The 19,069-nt window shown below is 42.7% G+C and overlaps 1 protein-coding gene across 1 annotated transcript in view; it reads left to right on the top strand.

Annotated features, from left to right (window-relative positions):
- DST (dystonin) overlaps window positions 1-19,069 on the top strand; it is a 473,375-nt gene that overhangs the window by 239,072 nt on the left and 215,234 nt on the right. Inside the window, exon 9 of the mRNA XM_084622757.1 lies at window positions 7,489-7,655. Within this exon, the coding sequence (XP_084478883.1) occupies window positions 7,489-7,655 (167 nt within the window). The remainder of the gene's footprint in view (window positions 1-7,488; window positions 7,656-19,069) is intronic.

Genomic DNA, 19,069 nt, shown 5'->3' with positions numbered 1-19,069 from the left:
TCCGACGCTCACCTTGGTGCTACTAATACTGAACTACCTTCTCCACCTCAGTCAGCAGGGACAACCTATGTCATCAGTAAGAGTTCACTTGGCTGCCATCTCTGTCTTCCACCCAGGCACAGAGGGACGCTCAGTCTTCGCCAACCTGTTGATCAGCCGTTTACTTAAAGATCTCAGCTTTACCCGCAGGTCCGGCAGCCTGTCCCAGTTTGGGACCTCAATTTGGTCCTATCCAGACTTAAGGAGCCACCCTTTGTACCACTGGTGACATGCTCCCTGCTCTATCTGTCTTACAAGGTGGTGTTTCTGGTGGCAATAACCTCAGCTAGGAGGGTGTCTGAACTCAGGGCCCTAACGTCAGAGCCCCCTTACACTGTATTCCATAAGGACAAAGTTCAGTTCAGGCCTCATCTGGCTTTTCTCCCGAAGGTTGTCTCCCAATTTCACTTCCTCCCTCTATTCTACCCTAAGCTGTACTTGAGCAGCAGGGAGAAAAAGCTTCACTTACTGGATGTCCACAGAGCACTAGCCTTCTACATTGAGAGAACAAAATGGTTTCAAAACTGCTGACCGGAGCTGCCAGGGTCCCTTTTCAATCGGGTGTTCCGGTCAAAAACCGGACACCTGGTCACCCTAGCCTTGAGGCCTAAAGTGCAGAGGCTGCCACCCCAGGGGTTGGGTTGGCATCAGGTGGTAGGAGGACCCTGGCCCACCAACTCCACCGGGTCCCAGCCCTAACAGCAGTGGATGGTTCCGCCACTCGTCAGCGGGGAATCCAGCCATAGCACGTTGTCCTGGATTATGGCAGCAATGCAGCTGGACTATATTTGGCTTTTCGTGGGCTACTTACAACCCTCCCCTTGGGGTATATCTGGATCCCAAGGTTATCCTCCATCTTCCTGGGATACACTGCCCATGGCAGCCCAGCAGCTTCTCAGCGTCTGGGGTGTCTGACAGCTCTGGTAAGTCTGGCGAGTCCTCAGCACAGCAGAGGTCCTCTTCAGGTTCCCACTCCACCAGCAGGCAGGAAGCATCTGTCTCTTGGTGGCTCCAGTCCAATTGAGCTTCGGGGCCCACCTTTTGTACTTCCTGTCTTGCCCCTCCACTTCCAGTGGGGCAGGCATGGCCTTCCTGGCCCCGCCCACCAGGAGGTAGTCTGTGATTTCTCTTTGTCAGTATCAAAGGGAGGCCATGCCCCCTCACTCCAGGCCTATTCAGTCATGTTCCTTCTGCTGAGACTGCCAACCAGGGTGGGGGTTAGTGCCAGAACGTTTTTTATGATGAGAACACCTGGCTTCTGGGAAGTGGATTGAGACAGCCAAATGCCTTTCTCATCCTTCCAGAATCTGGACAACACTGGAAGCATGAGTGTCAAACAATCTCAATTTAAAATAAGATTTTTTTCTCTTTGGTTTTGTGTCCATGGCTACACATGCCATTTGTACATGTCACAGATTTAAACATGATCTTCTGAGATTGCCCTGAAAACGACTCTCTTGTGGCCCGGGGAATCTAATGTGCTGCATTTGTGCTCTGTGTTGTTCCAAATCTATGTAACTGTTGCAACTCAATTAACCATGGAGTGGGCCAAAGGTCTGAGTTTGTATGTAAAAATGGACAGAGAAAAATTATAATGTCAACTTACTCCTTTTTTAAAGAAGTCATGTAAAGAATAGAAGAGAACTAAGTTCATGTGGACAGAGACACAGAAATTGTTTAAAGTGATGGGAAAAAGACAACTGTATTTTTAATATCAGACATTAGGCCTTTCCAGTTGACATCACCTGTTTAATAAACTCTCCCCAGTAAAGTGGCAGATGTTTGATTTGATTTATAATGTGGTCTGGTTGTTGTGAATAGAAGCTGAGGCTGCTGAAAAAATATTTTGCTTGCTTGCATAAAAGAAAGGGAACTTGTATTTCAGACAGTACTTTTCCATACACCTTAAAAATAAAGGAAACAAACACAGGTATTTTAAATTAGCCTTTTGTCATGTAGGCTTCTCCATTTTCTTTTATATGGCACTATTCGTCTTTATATAGGCACTATACTTTCACCTCTCTTCTAATTTCACACTGTCATATGACATCTGGAAGTAAATAGAAACTCTACTCAACATATCTTTTCTATTGTGTGTTTTAAACAAATACCATAGAGTGTTGCCCTTCCTGTCTTTTCTGTGGCCTTCCATTAAAGGCGTTTCTACACAGCAGGATTCTTTTGGCAGCATGAAGTGTACATACATGCATAGCCCCCTTAGCATGGGTATAAATAGCAGTACAGATGGTGAGGCACAGATTAAGCCAGTAAAGTAAAGGCACATCTGAAGGGTGTGAGTATGTACACATTCTCTACTGGCCTAAGTTGTGCCTCCTGGCTACACTGCTATTTTTAGCAGTGTATAGTGTCCCTCTGCTGGAGCCTTTTCCCTCTACAGGAAAAGGCTCTGGCAGCAGAGGATAGTGGGGAAAGACTGTCATCTCTCTGCTGCTGGAGCCTTCCCTCTCCCCAGGGAGAGGCTTTGGAAGTGGGGGATGTGGGCAGCGGGGAAGCTCACCAGTGTTCCCACCAGTAGATCATAGAATCATAGAATATGAGGTTTGGAAGGGACCTCAGGAGGTCATCTAGTCCAACCCACTGCTCAAAGCAGGACTGATCCCCAATTAAATCATCCCAGCCAGGGCTTTGTCAAGCCTGACCTTAAAAACTTCTAAGGAAGGAGATTCCACCACCTCCCTAGGTAACGCATTCCAATGTTTCACCACCCTCCTAGTGAAAAAGCTTTTCCTAATATCCAATCTAAATCTCCCCCACTGCAGCTTGAGACCATTACTCCTTGTTCTGTCATCTGCTACCACTGAGAACAGTCTAGATCCATCCTCTTTAGAACTCCCTTTCAGGTAGTTGAAAGCAGCTATCAAATCCCCCCTCATTCTTCTCTTCCGTAGACTAAACAATCCCAGCTCCCTCAGTCTCTCCTCATAAGTCGTGTGTTCCAGTCCCCTAATCATTTTTGTTGCCCCCCGTTGGGCTCTTTCCAATTTATCCACATCCTTCTTGTAGTGTGGGGCCCAAAACTGGACACAGTATTCCAGATGAGGCCTCACCAGTGTCGAATAGAGAGGAACGATCACGTCCCTCAATCTGCTGGAAATGCCCCTACTTATACATCCCAAAACGCCATTGGCCTTCTTGGCAACAAGGGCACACTGTTGACTGATATCCAGCTTCTCGTCCACTGTAACCCCTAGGTCCTTTTCTGCAGAACTGCTGCCGAGCTATTTGGTCCCTAGTCTATAGCAGTACATTGGATTCTTCTGTCCTAAGTACAGGACTCTGCACTTGTCCTTGTTGAACCTCATCAGATTTCTTTTGGCCCAATCCTCCAATTTGTCTAGGTCTCTCTGTATCCTATCCCTACCCTCCAGCGTATCTACCTCTCCTCCCAGTTTAGTGTCACCTGCAAACTTGCTGTGGGTGCAATCCACACCATCCTCCAGATCGTTTATGAAGATATTGAACAAAACCAGCCCCAGGAGCGACCCTTGATACCGGCTGCCAACTAGACATGGAGCCATTGATCACTACCAGTTGAGCCCGACAATCTAGCCAGCTTTCTATCCACCTTATAGTCCATTCATCCAGCCCATACTTCTTTAACTTGCTGGCAAGAGTACTGTGGGAGACAGTGTCAAAAGCTTTGCTAAAGTCAAGGAACAGTGCATCCATTGCTTTCCCTTCATCCACAGAACCAGTTATCTCGTCATAGAAGGCAATTAGATTAGTCAGGCATGACTTGCCCTTGGTGAATCCATGCTGACTGTTCGTGATCACTTTCCTCTCCCCTAAGTGCTTCAGAATTGATTCCTTTAGGACCTGCTCCATGATTTTTCCAGGGACTGAGGTGAGGCTGACTATCCTGTAGTTCCCAGGATACTCCTTCTTCCCTTTTTTAAAGATGGGCACTACATTAGCCTTTTTCCAGTCGTCCGGGACTTCCCCCGATTGCCATGAGTTTTCAAAGATAATGGCCAATGGCTCTGCATTCACATCCGCCAACTCCTTTAGCACTCTCGGATGCAACGCATCTGTCCCCATGGACTTGTGCACGTCCAGCTTTTCTAAATAGTCCTGAACCACTTCTTTCTCCACAGAGGGCTGGTCGCCTCCTCCCCATGCTGTGCTGCCCAGTGCAGTGGGAGCTGACGTTGTTCATGAAGACAGAGGCAAAAAAAGCATTGAGTACATATGCTTTTTCCACATCCTCTGTCACTAGGTTGCCTCCCTCATTCAGGAAGGGGCCCACACTTTCCTTGACTTTCTTCTTGTTGCTAACATACCTGAAGAAACCCTTCTTGATACTCTTAACATCTCTTGCTAGCTGCAACTCCAGGTGTGATTTGGCCTTCCTGATTTCACTCCTGCACGCCCGAGCAATATTTTTATACTCGTCCCTGGTCATTTGTCCAGTCTTCCACTTCTTGTAAGCTTCTTTTTTGTGTTTAAGATCAGCAAGGATTTCACTGTTAAGCCAATCTGGTCACCTGCCATATTTACCATTCTTTCTACACATCGGGATGGTTTGTTCTGGTAACCTCAATAAGGATTCTTTAAAATACAGCCAGCTCTCCTGGACTCCTTTCCCCCTCCTGTTATTCTCCCAGGGGATCCTGCCCATCAGTTCCCTGAGGGAGTCAAAGTGTGCTTTTCTGATGTCCAGGGTCCGTATTCTGCTGCTTTCCTTTCTTCCTTGTGTCAGGATCCTGAACTCAACCATCTCATGGTCACTGCCTCTCAGGTTCCCATCCCACTTTTGTTTCCCCTACTAATTCTTTCTGGTTTGTGAGCAGCAGGTCAAGAAGAGCTCTGCCCCAGTTGGTTCCTCCAGCACTTGCACCAGGAAATTGTCCCCTACATTTTCCAAAAACTTCCTGGATTGTCTGTGCACCGCTGTATTGCTCTCCCAGCAGATATCAGGGTGATTGATAGATGGGGAAGTCCCTGCTGCCTCCTCCAGCCAGAGCAAAGGCTCAGCCTTTCCCAGCTGCCTTTCCTACTGCCGGAGTCTTTCCTCACTGTAGTGAAAGGCTCTGGTAGCGGGGAACAGCTGAAGCCTTTTCCCCCTTTCACTTAGTCTGCTTATGCCGAGCACTGGTTTTGCACAGAAGTACTGTTTGCTTTCTAGTACTGATACCTGTATCTGTCGCTTACATAAAGTAAAACAGTATCATTGTGATGATCTTTTATATTTATCTGACCAGCTGGCTACACAGTGCAATTTGGTGGATACTTTGACTAGGGAATAATCTAAATTAAGTTTTTACTGGAACTAAATGAACCTATAATTTAATGTTTAAATCAATACTTGTAAATTCACATCTTGCACTTAAAGTAAAGAGTGTGTAAAACAAAAAATCAAACAATACATTGTGGGAGCCACTCTTCACTAACTTCATCATTAATATCACATTATGATTAAATGCCCCTTCCCCTCCCATTAGCCTAGCTCCAAGCGCTTGGTACATCCATTGTTCTGTGTTAATTTAGTAATGTTTCTGGGAAAGCCACATACTTGTTTCTACCACCACTGTGGTTCCACTGAAAGAAGAAAATTTCAGTTTGCAGCAGGTTCCATAGGTGCCCTCTTGGCAGAGGCTAGCTATCCAGGACACATCCTTGAATTTAGAAGAAACCAGTGGGATCACCTAGTCTGACACCATTAATGCAACTCTCTGGGTTGCACTTGAATAGATGTGTTTGAATTAGGGCTTGTCTACACTTGAAATGCTACAGTGGCCCAGCTACAGTGCTGCAGCTGTGCTGCTGTAGCACTTCAGTGTAGATACTACCTATGCCAGCAGGATGGGTAGGTACTCCACCTCCCTGAGATGCAGCAGCTAGGTTGAGGGAATAATTCTTCCATTGACCTAGCACTGTCTACACTGTGGGTTAGGTCAGCTTAGCATATGTTGCTCAAGAGTGTGGATTTTTCACACTCCATAGCCACGTAGCTGGGTCAGCCTAACCTTTTCATGTAGACCAGGCCTTTGTGCATCTCCATGGCTAAGCCTCTTCCTTTTCCTCCCTTCCTCCCCAAATTGATTCTGTCATTCGGCTCTCCATCGTAGTGTTGTGTATGGCTTCGGCTCTCCTCTTAGGGTGGACTTTCCCACAACCATGCCCTGAAGGCCATTGGTGAAAATGAATGGAGTTCATTTGGTATTACATCCAAATCCACTGTATTTAGGTTCTTTTATGGTGGCTACAACCATGGTATTTGAGCACCAGAATATGTTGTTTCTTTTCATATGATTGGAATATTCTTAATAATATCAAGATGTTATTGTATGAGCAAGATTAACATAAAATCAAAGTTCAGAAGTGACAAAGTATACAGTACTGTATACAATATCCTATATATAGGCTTTTATCCTCTCTGATCCATCCTGCAGTTTTGCTATACACATGTTCCATATGCAGACTGGGGAGATGTCTCTTGGGTGCTGTGCTTCACTAGCTACTTTTCCTCGTGGGAGAAAAGAAATTAATTATTTTCATGACCTTCTTGTGTATTTATGCACTGATCATTTTCTTTGCACAGGGGTTAGGCTCCATTAGAGACTAATTAAACCAATTTTTAAAATTTCAGCATGAAAAGATTTTTGTAGTACAAAATATTTTTTTAAATGTAAAAAGCACAGGTTTTTGGGGTTTTTTTGTGTGGTTTTGGTGCTGCCTGTCAAAAGCCATCCCTAAACTAATTATTTTCAGATAGTACAAAAACAAATCTCCCAGATTTGGGGAAAAATTCTCTGATCCACACTCTCTGATCGATATACTACTGTGTATTATACACATTTATATTCCATATTGCACATATCTCACATACAGAACAGTTAGTTACTATATATCAGTGGGCAACGTAAAAGTGGAATGTATGCACTTTGGATTCAGAGTAAGGATAACAGATCCAAAGTGCTTATTAGAGTAGAGAATTTTACACTTTGAACCTTACTGTTAGGTTTCAATCTGATTGGATTATTGTCTTGAAGTGATATATAGCCCTGGACATTAGAGGCTATAATTCCAGCTCTGTTTATAACAGAGCTATTAAATATTGTTCATGTTACCTATATAATGTCAAAATTAATATTGTTTTGGGATAATTTGTCTTATATAACAATTTCTAATAAAAGTTCAAAACAAGGATATTATATTGTCAAAAGAAATTCAGATGTTGATGATTTAGTAGTTTAGAAGATTGTGAGTCTAATAATTGTATATTTCATAATGAAGACAGCAAAGATACATAACAATTTTAACTGAAATAAAAGTGTGGTATACATTTTGTACCCTTCTCCTGACCCAAAGATGCACAGTAGAAATATCCATAATAAGGAACGGTTGAGAGTTTCTTCTGTAATATTTTCAATCTTTTTTTAGTCCTTAATAAATGGATTTATTATATTTATATTCATTATGTTTTAGATATCTGACATCCATGTTACTGGACAGTCAGAGGATATGTCTGCTAAAGAGAGGCTACTCCTGTGGACACAGCAGACAACTGAGGGTTATTCTGGAATCCGTTGTGAAAATTTCACTACCTGCTGGCGAGATGGAAAATTATTTAACGCCATCATTCATAAATACAGGTAATTGCACAGTTTACTTTGTTTTTATCTTTACACACTTGGAAATATTTATTTGGGCATTTTAATATACATGAAGAGGCCATCCAGCAGAAAATGGGCTCTGTGGCTTTTGTCTTGCGGTAATACTACAGATGTGGAGAGTAAGGGCTTGTCTACGCTATCCGCCGGATCGGCAGGTTTCGATTGATCCAGCGGGGGTCGATTTATTGTGTCTAGTATAGACGTGATAAATTGACTGCTGAGTGCTCTCCTGTCGACTCCGGTACTCCACCAGAATGAGAAGTGCAAGTGGAGTCGACAGGAGAGCGTCAGCCGTCGACTTACCGCAGTGAAGACGCTGTGGTAAGTAGATCTAAGTACATCAACCAAAGTTGCGTATCTTAGATCGACCCCGCTTGGTAGTGTAGACAAGCCCTAACTATGAGTTCTCTTGGGAAATCCCTCCCTTCTGTAGCCAAGAGACACATCTTTCTCAGAGCAGTGTTAATTCCAACCAGCCTACCTGAAAATATACCATGAGACCCCACCAAATATACTCAAAAGAATGCCCATATAGCCCATAATGCATTCGTTCTCAACCTTCATCATCCCAGGGGCCCCTTTTGCCATATAAGAAACCTCTGAGGCCACCATCAACCATCTAGCCAGGTTTCCCCTCCATTTAGCAATGTGTGACAAGTCGTGTGGTGTTAAGCATTCACATCTGTTCATAACTTCCTTGTTCATAAGACTCCCAAGCAGAGAACTTGTCTGCATTTACCGGGGGATCGACGTGCAGCAGTTGATGCATCCGTGATTGATTTAGCGGATCTAGTGAAGACCCACTAAATCCAATGCAGATCGCTGTACTGTACTTCCACCTGAATGAGAAGTGCAAGAGGAGTTGACGGGAGAGCGTCTCTCATTGACATAGCGTAGTGTGGACCCCACGGTAAGTAGATCTAAGTACGTCAACTTCAGCTACGTTATTCACGTAGCTGAAGTTGTGTAACTTAGGTCAGTCTCCCCCCGTAGTGTAGACAAGGCCTGAGACACATAATCTAATTCAGGGGGATTTTGTACTGACTAGATGACACTCAACCAGGAAATAGTTTTAAAAGGGCTATGGACAGAGTTATTTTCTGAGTGTTACTTCCATTCAAGTAGATAGTCAGAAGGAACTGCATAAATCATGCATTTCTCTCTATTTCTTTTAGTAACATTGGAAAGGTAGAGGGAAATAACCATAAAAAAGCTGCCCTGAATGACTTTTAGAGCAAATGAATCAGGCAGGATAGAGCAGTAAGAAGAACATGCATGGCCTGAGCATGTATGAGAAAAGAACAAAAAAATCTCAGAGATACTGGAAGACCCAACGAGTGGGAGAGGAATGAAATAGGGCTGAAAGGGAGGAGTTTAAAGAAACAGAACAGCAAATTTTGTAAAATGGAAAATACTTCCAGGATCTTCTTCCAAGTCTCACATCACCAGTGCTATTGAACAACATTTCAGCCTCCACAGCTTATTAATTATTAGCTGTGATACAGTTTGATTAATAAATGGTTAAAAACTTGAAAAATACATTGCAGTGGTAAAGCAACTTTTTCCTATTTTGGTGGAGGGCTGCCTCTGGCTCCAGGGTCAGCATTTTCCTTTAGTCACAGGGTTTCAGTTGAGAATGGGGGAACAAGGGCCTTTGTCACACATACATTACATAAAGCAAATTACTCCATTTTTGGAGTCCCTTGGACATATGCAGAGTTTTATTGCACTGTCCTTTTTCAGCTATTTTCCCTTTATGCTATGCTCCTCCTATATTCAGACATACTGTGTCTACCCATATACGTGCCCTTCCCAGGAGTGTTTATGGGACTAATTTTGTTGCTAAGAGGGTTGTTACACTTGTGGGACCTATTCCTGCTCCCACTGAAGCCAATGGGATTTTTGCCACTGACTTCAATGAGCTCCGCACCTCTTTCGCTCTGTATTTTAAAGCATTAAAATAAATATCCTATAATGTCATTCTGTGTTATTATTCACAGGAGATGAACGTTTTTCCCAAATATATACTGGAGCTTCTAAATACACAATTTCAGGGAAGTCTGTTGAAACTCAATAATAGAGTGGCTGCCAGCTGAAAGTTAGGCATTGCCAACAGAGAGGCCAAGCAGTGATTTCTAAGACGTTGCAATGCAGGCCGAGTAGGGTGCAGTACATAGCTGTGCTGCAACAGGAGTAGGGCAGAGACCAAATTGTGATTCAGGTCCTTTCTGCTCCTATGCTCCATGGGAAAAGCGAGCTATGCCAGTCTTTTTCCTGGAACAGCTTACTTGCATTTTTTCCAGGCACTGGCTCAGGTTTACTATCAGGAATGTGGTGGAGGAGGAACCAGGTATGATGCTCCTCAAGGGTACCCAGGGTTGTGAAGCATCTCACCATCATCTGCCCTTAATATTCAGCAGTCTTGTCTCTGCCTGCTGTGGATCAGCTCTAAGTTTATAATCAAAGAAATAGAGATTCAAGTAATGATGAGTAAAAGTATTGGAAACAAATGATTACGTATAAAACAAAATCATAACAGGCTTTCTAGAGACTAAACTTTATTAAGGAGTTATTCTCTTGGCTAAAGAAGTTTTTCTCCCCAAAGTTCTTTTCTGCATTTGCAGCCAAGCCTGGTGGAGACCCCCCTTTCATGAAGTAGAAGTGCTGTCTGTTTACTGCCTCTGTGAAGGGCGCCAGGGTGTCTTCTTTGCCTCCTAAATATAGTGGAACAAATCTTTGATGTAAATCTCCATATAGTCTTAGTGGAAATTGAAGGTCAAAAATTGTCTTGTTACTTTAGAGATATAGCTAAGTTTTATTAGAATTAATAAAGAATTAGAATTATTAGAATTAGGGATACGTATGAGTATAAGAGCCACCTACGTGGATGCTGTTGCAGGATTTGGGCCTTGTTTTTGTAAGTAGTACTCTATGATTTTTTTTAAAAATAGACATATCAAATATCTCCCAAATTAGGCCATTGATTAGTTTAACATTGAACTTTGCAGTGTTTATTAGCTGGGCATACATTTTAAAATACAGCTCCTTTGTAGTTGTTTTTTATTTGAACCTCCCCAAATTTACATGAATGTGTAATCTGGTACTTTTGTAAAATTCGCTTATTGTTTCCCATGAAGCTCTGGGATATTTCAGTGTCCTGTACAGTTTTATAATTGGACTTTTTGTTTTTAAGTTTTTGGTTGAAGATGTGTGTTATTTGCTTGAGTATATTGTCTATAAAAAGGCAGGATTATACTTGTTCCATTTCAAGATGTGTTCTGTCACACAAGGGCTAATAGAATAAATTATGGATTTACAGTATGGCTAATAAATGTATATGTCTAAAATCAAAGCTAAATTTCAGTTACAAAAGTAACACTGAATGGTAAAAATTTAAAGAAATATCCAACGGAACTATGTGTACATAATCATAATTTTATTGAAGATTTATCTTGCATGAGCGCCTGGAAACTTCTGTTACCATCGTGGCCCCTTTGTGCTAGGTGCTGTACAAATACATGGGAAGACACAGACACGGTCCCTAACCTGAACATCCTACAGTTTAAGAACAAAAGTGAGATAAAGAGTATAGAGAGACACAGTCAAATATGTACAATGCTCATAGATATACACAAACACATGAAACTCACCCTGAGTTGCTGAGGATCAGTTTAAAGCCCTATGAAGCATTTAGGGTGAAATTCGTCCCTATGCAGAAGGCCAGTGCCAGACCTATGTACCACGTAAGCTATGTTTTGAAGGCTTATGTGAGACTGAAGTGATGCATGGGCCTTGTGCTTTCCCACAGCTCAGGGATGAATTTTACCCATCATATGAAATGAAAAGATACTGGTTAGGAAGAGAGTCTGGTTAAACATAAATTAATCAACTCACTGTCTGGTGGCAACTAGAAAAGCAAACAGAACCCTGGGATTTATAAACAAGGAAATAGACCATGCAGGAAAGAAGATCACTGTGGTGCTACACAAAGGGTTTAGGAGACTACACCTGGGTATTGTGCACAATTCTTGGCATGACATTACAGGAAGGATCTTGAAGGATTGGAAATGCTACTGAAGAGGGAAAAAGAATGAGAAGAGCTCCAGGGATTGCATCTATAAGGAGGAGTTAATAAAAATAGGTTTATATAAAATTAGGAAAGAAGCGTTAGGGTCTGATCAAAGGCCATTGAAGAGAATGGAAAGATATTAATAAGCCCTTAGCAAGGTTCATAAATAGGGCATATAAAATTTTGGTGGGCATAGGGAAAGTGGCTATCACAAAATAAAAGGAACTGAAGCCAACAAAGGACCATACACAGAAGGTATCTAGGAGAAACTTATTTACACTGAGTAGTTCACACAGGGAACAGAGTAGTACAAGCTGCAGCTGTGAACATCTTCAGAAAGGAAGTAGGAGTAAGATATTACAAAGAACAAATGCTAGATAGAGAGGGTGGGATCAGTTTACATGTGCCATATGACTTTGTTTTGAAATATTTCTGTATATTCTTTCAAAACCAGTTTGCTGCTGATTTCAAAGTGGGATAAAGCATTTAACAGACTGAATCTTCTAAATTCAAGCCTTGTTCTATAGCGAGCATTTTCAACTCTATGAAGCAGAAGCTTGCCAGGCAAGTGTTGTTACAAGCTAAGCTACAGGACAACAGTGCACACGGCACCACAGTAATGTTAAAACATGTTGCAGGTGATCAGGCACTGACATGAATGCGTTCCTTGAAGGTACAAAGAGTGGTGCCAGAATGTGCAATGACATGCTGAGCAGCTTGAGGGGATGATTTGAAAAGAAACTAAATATTACATAGTGTCAAGCCTCAAAATGCTTGGGGGTTAAGTTTAAAATAAAAAAAAGATTATTTGTATCTTCTAGTTTCTGCTTGCCATTTTCTAACTCATAATTTATTGTTACCTTCTTTTTAAAAAAAGAAAATCTCAATTTTTTAGTTCATTTTGTATTCTCAGACTATTTTTTTTATAATTACCCTTCATAGCTCAGATGGAATTAAAGGCCTGACAGTTAATATTGTGCAGTTTGGGAAAAGAAAAAGAGTTTTAAGAAAGATTTTAAAAATACTTAAGTGGGCAAACATTCTTACTTTTAATGTATTACCTGAGTAAATATGATATAGCTCAGCATTTAAGCTATTTTGTTTTAACTTAGATTTCTGTATTTTGGAAGATAGCTGCAGCTTTAACAAGGCTGCCACTTGATGGTTAAGTTGATAATGTTGCGACTTCCATGTTTAACCAATACTGCTGTGTCTATGTCTAACTGTTATGGTTATTCACTCTTAAATGTTTGGGTTGCTAACAAAGGTGGAACTCCTGATATCACACTGGTTTCTGAAATACTGTTCTGGTAAATGTAGAGAAATGCAGAACGGAAAGTGTAATCTGAACAGGTCATGTATATTGCTGGGCTCTAAATTAATTGTAGCCAGTTTGGAAAAAGACCCAAGTGCCCTTGTGTTTAGCACAGTGAAAGCATCACTTCTATGCCCACTGGTAGTCTTAACAGTAAACAAAGTGAATAGGACAGGAAATATTTCTGAAAATACTGTATGGGCATTATGTGAATGGATGGTGCATCATCACCTGCTATACTGTGATCTGATCACTGCATCTCAGAAACGATACCAAGAAGCAGGGGACATCCAAAGATGTACATAAGCCTTCCATATGAGGAGACTCTGAAAAGATTAGGACTATTTAGTTTAAGGAAGAGATGAATAAGAGAGAACGTGATAGAGGTAAATGAAGTAATGAATAGCATGGATGTTTGTAGGAAGGTTTTTTTCTTTTTACAGTACAAAGGAAGACAACAACTGACAAAAGGAAAAACCTTTACACAAACACACAGTGAACCTGTGGAATATACTGGCTCAAGGTCTCAGTGAGGCCAAGGGTTTAGTAGGATTCAGAAAAGAATTAGACTTTATATGGTCAAAGATAAAATCCACGGCTATATTATGTACCAAAAACAAAGACCATGGGCTGTGAACCCTCATGCTTTATGGCATAACCCAACCACTCACTGCCTAAGGTTAGGAAGACGCTTCCCAAATGGGCAGGTCCATTACGAGGTTTGCTGTACCTTCTACAACAGGGATGGGCAAACTTTTTGGGCCAAGGGCCACATCTGGGTGGGGAAATTGTATGCAGGGCCGGGGCAGGGGGTTGGGGTGCGGGAGGGAGTGCGGGGTGTGGGAGGGGGTGCAGGAACGGGCTCAGGGCAAGAGATTAGGGCAGAGGAGGGGTGTGGGGTGTATGAGGGGGCTCAGGGAAGGGGGTTGGGGTGCAGGAGGGGTGCGGGGTGCAGGAAGGGTGCGGAGTGCAGGAGAGGGCTCAGGGCAGGGGTGCAGGAGGGGTGCCGACTGTGAAAGGGAGCTTAGGGCAGGGCGTTGGGATGCAGGACAGATGCGGATGCGACAGGGTGCTCAGGGCAGGGAGTTGGGGTGCAGGAGGGGTGCAAGGTGCAGGCAGGGGGCTTAGGGCAGGGAGTTGGGGGGCGGGGTGCAGGAGAGGTTCGGGCTCCAGGGTGGCAGCGGCTTGTACTGCAGCCAGGGCAGGCTCCCTGCCTGTCTGCCCTGGCCCCATGCTGTGTCATTCTGGGAAGCGGCTGGAACCACGTCCCTGTGCGGCCCCTGGGGGAGGAGGGAGCACAGGGCTCCGCGCGCTGTCCTTGCCACGCCTCCAGGTACCTGCTCCGAAGCTCCCATTGGCCACAGTTCCCCATTCCTGGCCAATGGGAGCTGCAGGGGGCGGTGCCTGGAGGCAAGGGCAATGCAGGGAGCCCTCTGCCCCTCCCCGCGGCCCCAGGGACATGGTACCGGCCGCTTCTGAGAGCGGCGCAGGGCCTGCAGCACCATGCGGGGCTATCCCGTGGGCCGGACCCAAAGCCCTGAGGGGCCGGATCTGGCCCGCGGGCCGTAGTTTGCCCACCCCGTTCTACTAAGATCTCAGGTACTACTCCATTTCAGAGATGCAGCACTGGACTAGATGCTTCACTGGTTTGATGTGTTATGACAGTTTCTTTGTTCCTATATCTTGTGGCTCAGAGTTAAGAATATTATTGTAATGTGTAAGACTGAATGTTCATGTCAGTATTGTCTGTAAGTCTATCGATAGTATTTTCCTTAGCACCCATCATTGTAATACCTAAGTACAAACCAAAACTTATTCATAAATTCCTAGGCCAGAAGGGATCACTGTGGTCATCCAGTTTGATTTCCTATATAACACGGGCCACAGAATTTCCCCCAAATTATTCCTGGAACAGGTCTTTTAGAAAAACATCCAATCTTGATTTAAAAGTTGTCAGTGATGGAGAATTCTCACTGTTAAAAATTTACACCTTATTTCCAGTCTGAATTTGTCTAACTTCAGCTTCCAGCCATTGGATTGTATGCTGCCTCTGTAAAATACTAGAGTATTTATTTTTACTTGGACTAGGACTTGGAAAATTTTTATGACTAGTTTCTCTTGATTTGGTTAAAATATAGGGTTTCAAAATACTTTGAACATTCTTTCTGATTTTAAACCTACAATTAGGATTTTAAAATAATGAGCTCCCAAGTCACATATTAGGCAGGTTTATTAGTTTAATGGGGCGCACTCCATCCCTGTCCCTGGACTCTGTCTGTGGAGTGACAACTTCCTGTGATTTTATTTACATTAACATCACCAACACCAATACAATCTCAAGCAGCAATATCATATACAGCGCTTCTCTACCTTTAGCTCTTTCCTGCAGAGCCAGGGAGGGACAGAGGTCTCCCTTCCTCAAGATCTCTGCACACAGAGCGTCAGTGAGCTGTAAGCCCTTATGATTGGACCACCTTACATCTCCTTTCATAGTAATAAGGGAGTTCTGAGAATACATCCTAAATTCATCTATGAATATTGGTGTCAGAGTTTCACCTAAATTAAACAATTAGCCTTCCAGTCTTCTTCTCAAACCTGCATTTGTTGCTAGGAGAGAAGAAGCTACATACTTTGTATGTTTCCAGAGCCTTGTTCTATTACAATGACAAGACTAAACCTTTCAGATTGTCTCCCTGCTTCTTTATGACTATATCCAACTTGTTGAAAGACGAAGCCATCTTGTCACAGAGAATCTCTAAATGGATTACGTTCTGGGTCTCCCCCAGTTATTAACTGGCTGGTGAGCCCCTCCCTCCAAACGTCAAAACGCATTCCATCAGGGCACAAGTAGCATTGTCAGCATCCTTCTGGAATGTGACACTATCGGAGTTGGGTAAAGCAGTGATTTGGAGCAACCTACTGACCTTTGTTAATCATTATGCCTTCGACCTGGTATCTAAGTCTGCTGCCAGGTACAGTGGTATTTCAGTTGATGCTCCTCCATCCCACCATCCAGAGAGGATGCTGCTTGGCAGTCACCTTCACAGAGAGCCACACTGACACACACTTGGAGAAGAGAGAAGAATTACTAACCCTACAGTAACTGTGGTTCTTCGAGATGTCACAGTCAGTATGGATCCCATGAGCTGCCCTCCCCTGCTTTTTAGGAATCCTCAGAAATTTGAATTGCAAGGGAACTGAAGGGAGTGGGTCTGGCCACCCTACCCTTTATGCCCTTGAACGAAAGCACATGGAACCACAGGGCACATGTTCAATCCCTTCAGATGCTGCTATTCAGCCCCCACCCCCAAATCTCATGTGTCTGAGGTGCATGCACACCTACGGGAGATCCACACTGACTTCTGCAAGAACCACAGTGTCTGTAGGGTAAGTAACTGTTCTTTATGATACATGGATCTTGTAAGAGTGTTCTAGAGCTGTCTAGCAAATAGTTCCCTGTCATAAATATGAAGGGTAAACACCTTTAAAATCCCTCCTGGCCAGAGAAAAAACCCTTTCACCTGTAAAGGGTTAAGAAGCTAGGAGAACCTCGCTGGCACCTGACCAAAATGACCAATGAGGAGACAAGATACTTTCAAAAGCTGGGGGGAGGGAGAAACAAAGACTCTCTCTCTGTCTGTGCGATGCTTTTGCTGGGGACAGAACAGGAATGGAATCTTAGAACTTAGTAAGTAATCTAGCTAGAGATGCGTTAGATTCTGATTTCTTTAAATGGCTGCGAAAATAAGCTGTGTTAGAGGGAATGGATATTCCTGTTTTTGTGTCTTTTTGTTCAAAAGATCAACATCCTTAAACCCCTCCCCCCCCCACCAAACTAACACCTTTGTCTCCAGGCAAATAGACAGAAAACTCCTCTAGTTGCTCTTAGGTAAAAAACAACTTTACGTCTACGAAGACTTGTGAATTTCCCTGCAGGAGGTTAACTACCCTGCCTTTAGGTAGAGAAAACTCCAGCTCACAAAAGACAATTCCCTTTTGTCTCTGCTCTGGCCCCAAAGCAGAGAAAAAAACCCTCTAACTGCTTTCAACCAAAAACTTGCTTTTCAGCAGCCCAAAGGAAAAAAAAAATTTCCTTTTCCAATCTGTGCTTCTGGTTTAAAAAAATCTCAAATTGATCTCAAAATGATTTCAAGTTAATCCCACCGCCCTGCCTCCATGTCAAGGTTCCTTCCCCACTCTGAACTCGAGGGTACAGATGTGGGGACCTGCATGAAAACCTCCTAAGCTTACTTTTACCAGCTTAGGTTAAAACTTCCCCAAGGTACAAACTATTTTACCTTTTGCCCTTGAACTTTCGTTGCCACCACCAAACATCTAACACCAGTTACTGGGAACAAGTTTGTTTGGAAACGTCTTTCCCCCCAAAATCCTCCCAAATCTTATACTCCCTTTCCTGGGGAAGGTTTGATAAAAATCCTCACCAATTTGCATAGGTGACCACAGACCCAAACCCTTGGATCTTAAGAACAATGAAAAAGCATTCAGTTTCTTAAAAGAAGAATTTTAATAGAAGAAAAAGTAAAAAGAATCACCTCTGTAAAATCAGGATGGTAAATACCTTACAGGGTAATTAGATTCAAAACATAGTGAATCCCTCTAGGCAAAACCTTAAGTTACAAAAAGACACAAAAACAGGAATATCCATTCCCTCTAACACAGCTTATTTTCTCAGCCATTTAAAGAAATCAGAATCTAACGCATCTCTAGCTAGATTACTTACTAAGTTCTAAGACTCCATTCCTGTTCTGTTCCCTGCAAAAGCATCACACAGGCAGAGAGAGAGGGGCTTTGTTTCTCCCTTCCCCCAGCTTTTGAAAGTATCTTGCCTCCTCATTGGTCATTTTGGTCAGGTGCCAGCGAGGTTCTCCTAGCTTCTTAACCCTTTACAGGTGAAAGGGTTTTTCCTCTGGCCAGGAGGGATTTTAAAGGTGTTTACCCTTCCCTTTATATTTGACATTCCCCATTAAGGAACTTCTTTAAAAAACAAACAAAACCTGGGAAATTGAATACCAACAACAAAACGCCTCCATTAAAAGTCCATTAAAATTGCATTGTGAAGCACTTAAATTCTGAAAATTCTAAAACCAGTTTTGCTCCTGGTGCATAGGCATTATTTTGAATTATGTGATAATGTTCTATTATTCTCATAGGATACCTATATCATTCCATGTGGAGGGTGCAGTGAATGAGACAGGTGTCCTCAGGATCTGTACCTGAATGGGAGGCAACTTGTGCATGTAGGGTAAACTTCCATGGACTTACTCTGCATGTACACTGGTGCGATGAACAGCATTTCTGAACACCCTTTAGTGGACAAGGTAGATGGTGTACAGTGAACGAGGTGGACTATGTAGTGAATGAAGGAAGAGTTCAGACACTGAGTAGTGAGGATAAATATTAAACATCTCATTTACTCTGCATTATCTACCCAACACAATGAATGAGACAGAGGTGCTTTATGGCAACTAATAATACTATATAATCAGATAAGTAAGGTTTATATTGAAATGTACATGTATAAGGGGGATGAAGCTAAATTTACTTGGACACCCTTACCATTACCTAATTTTTCAATTATTTTCTGTGCAACCATAATGTTCTTTAATATAATTTTCAAATTATTTGCTAGGATTCTTCTTTTGCCACTCCCTTCTGAAATGCAGGATGGACCCTACCTGATTCAGAAATCTTGCAATACTTAGTCGTTGTTTTATGATCACATGTTCTGACATGATCTTTAATTATTTTAGTAAATTTTCTTCCTACCCTGAGGAATATATGGCTCTTTCTGGCATCTGTCCTTTGTTATTGTCTGTGAACACCGAGGAAAGAATTCATTTAATATTTATAAGCGTTTTCTCATTACAGCAATTAAAAACCTAGCTAGATTATACTTAGATTTTCATTTAACTCTACATCTCCTGTCATTTCCCCTGTGTTGCTACTTAGTGAAACTCATACAGAAATATAGCTACTTAATATAAGACA

The sequence above is a fragment of the Lepidochelys olivacea genome (genome assembly GCF_965140295.1).
Source record: "Lepidochelys olivacea isolate rLepOli2 genome assembly, chromosome: 3".
NCBI lineage: Eukaryota > Metazoa > Chordata > Testudines > Cheloniidae > Lepidochelys > Lepidochelys olivacea.
The sequence above is the reverse complement of the archived record's forward strand: the minus strand, read 5'-3'. Positions and strand labels throughout refer to the sequence as shown.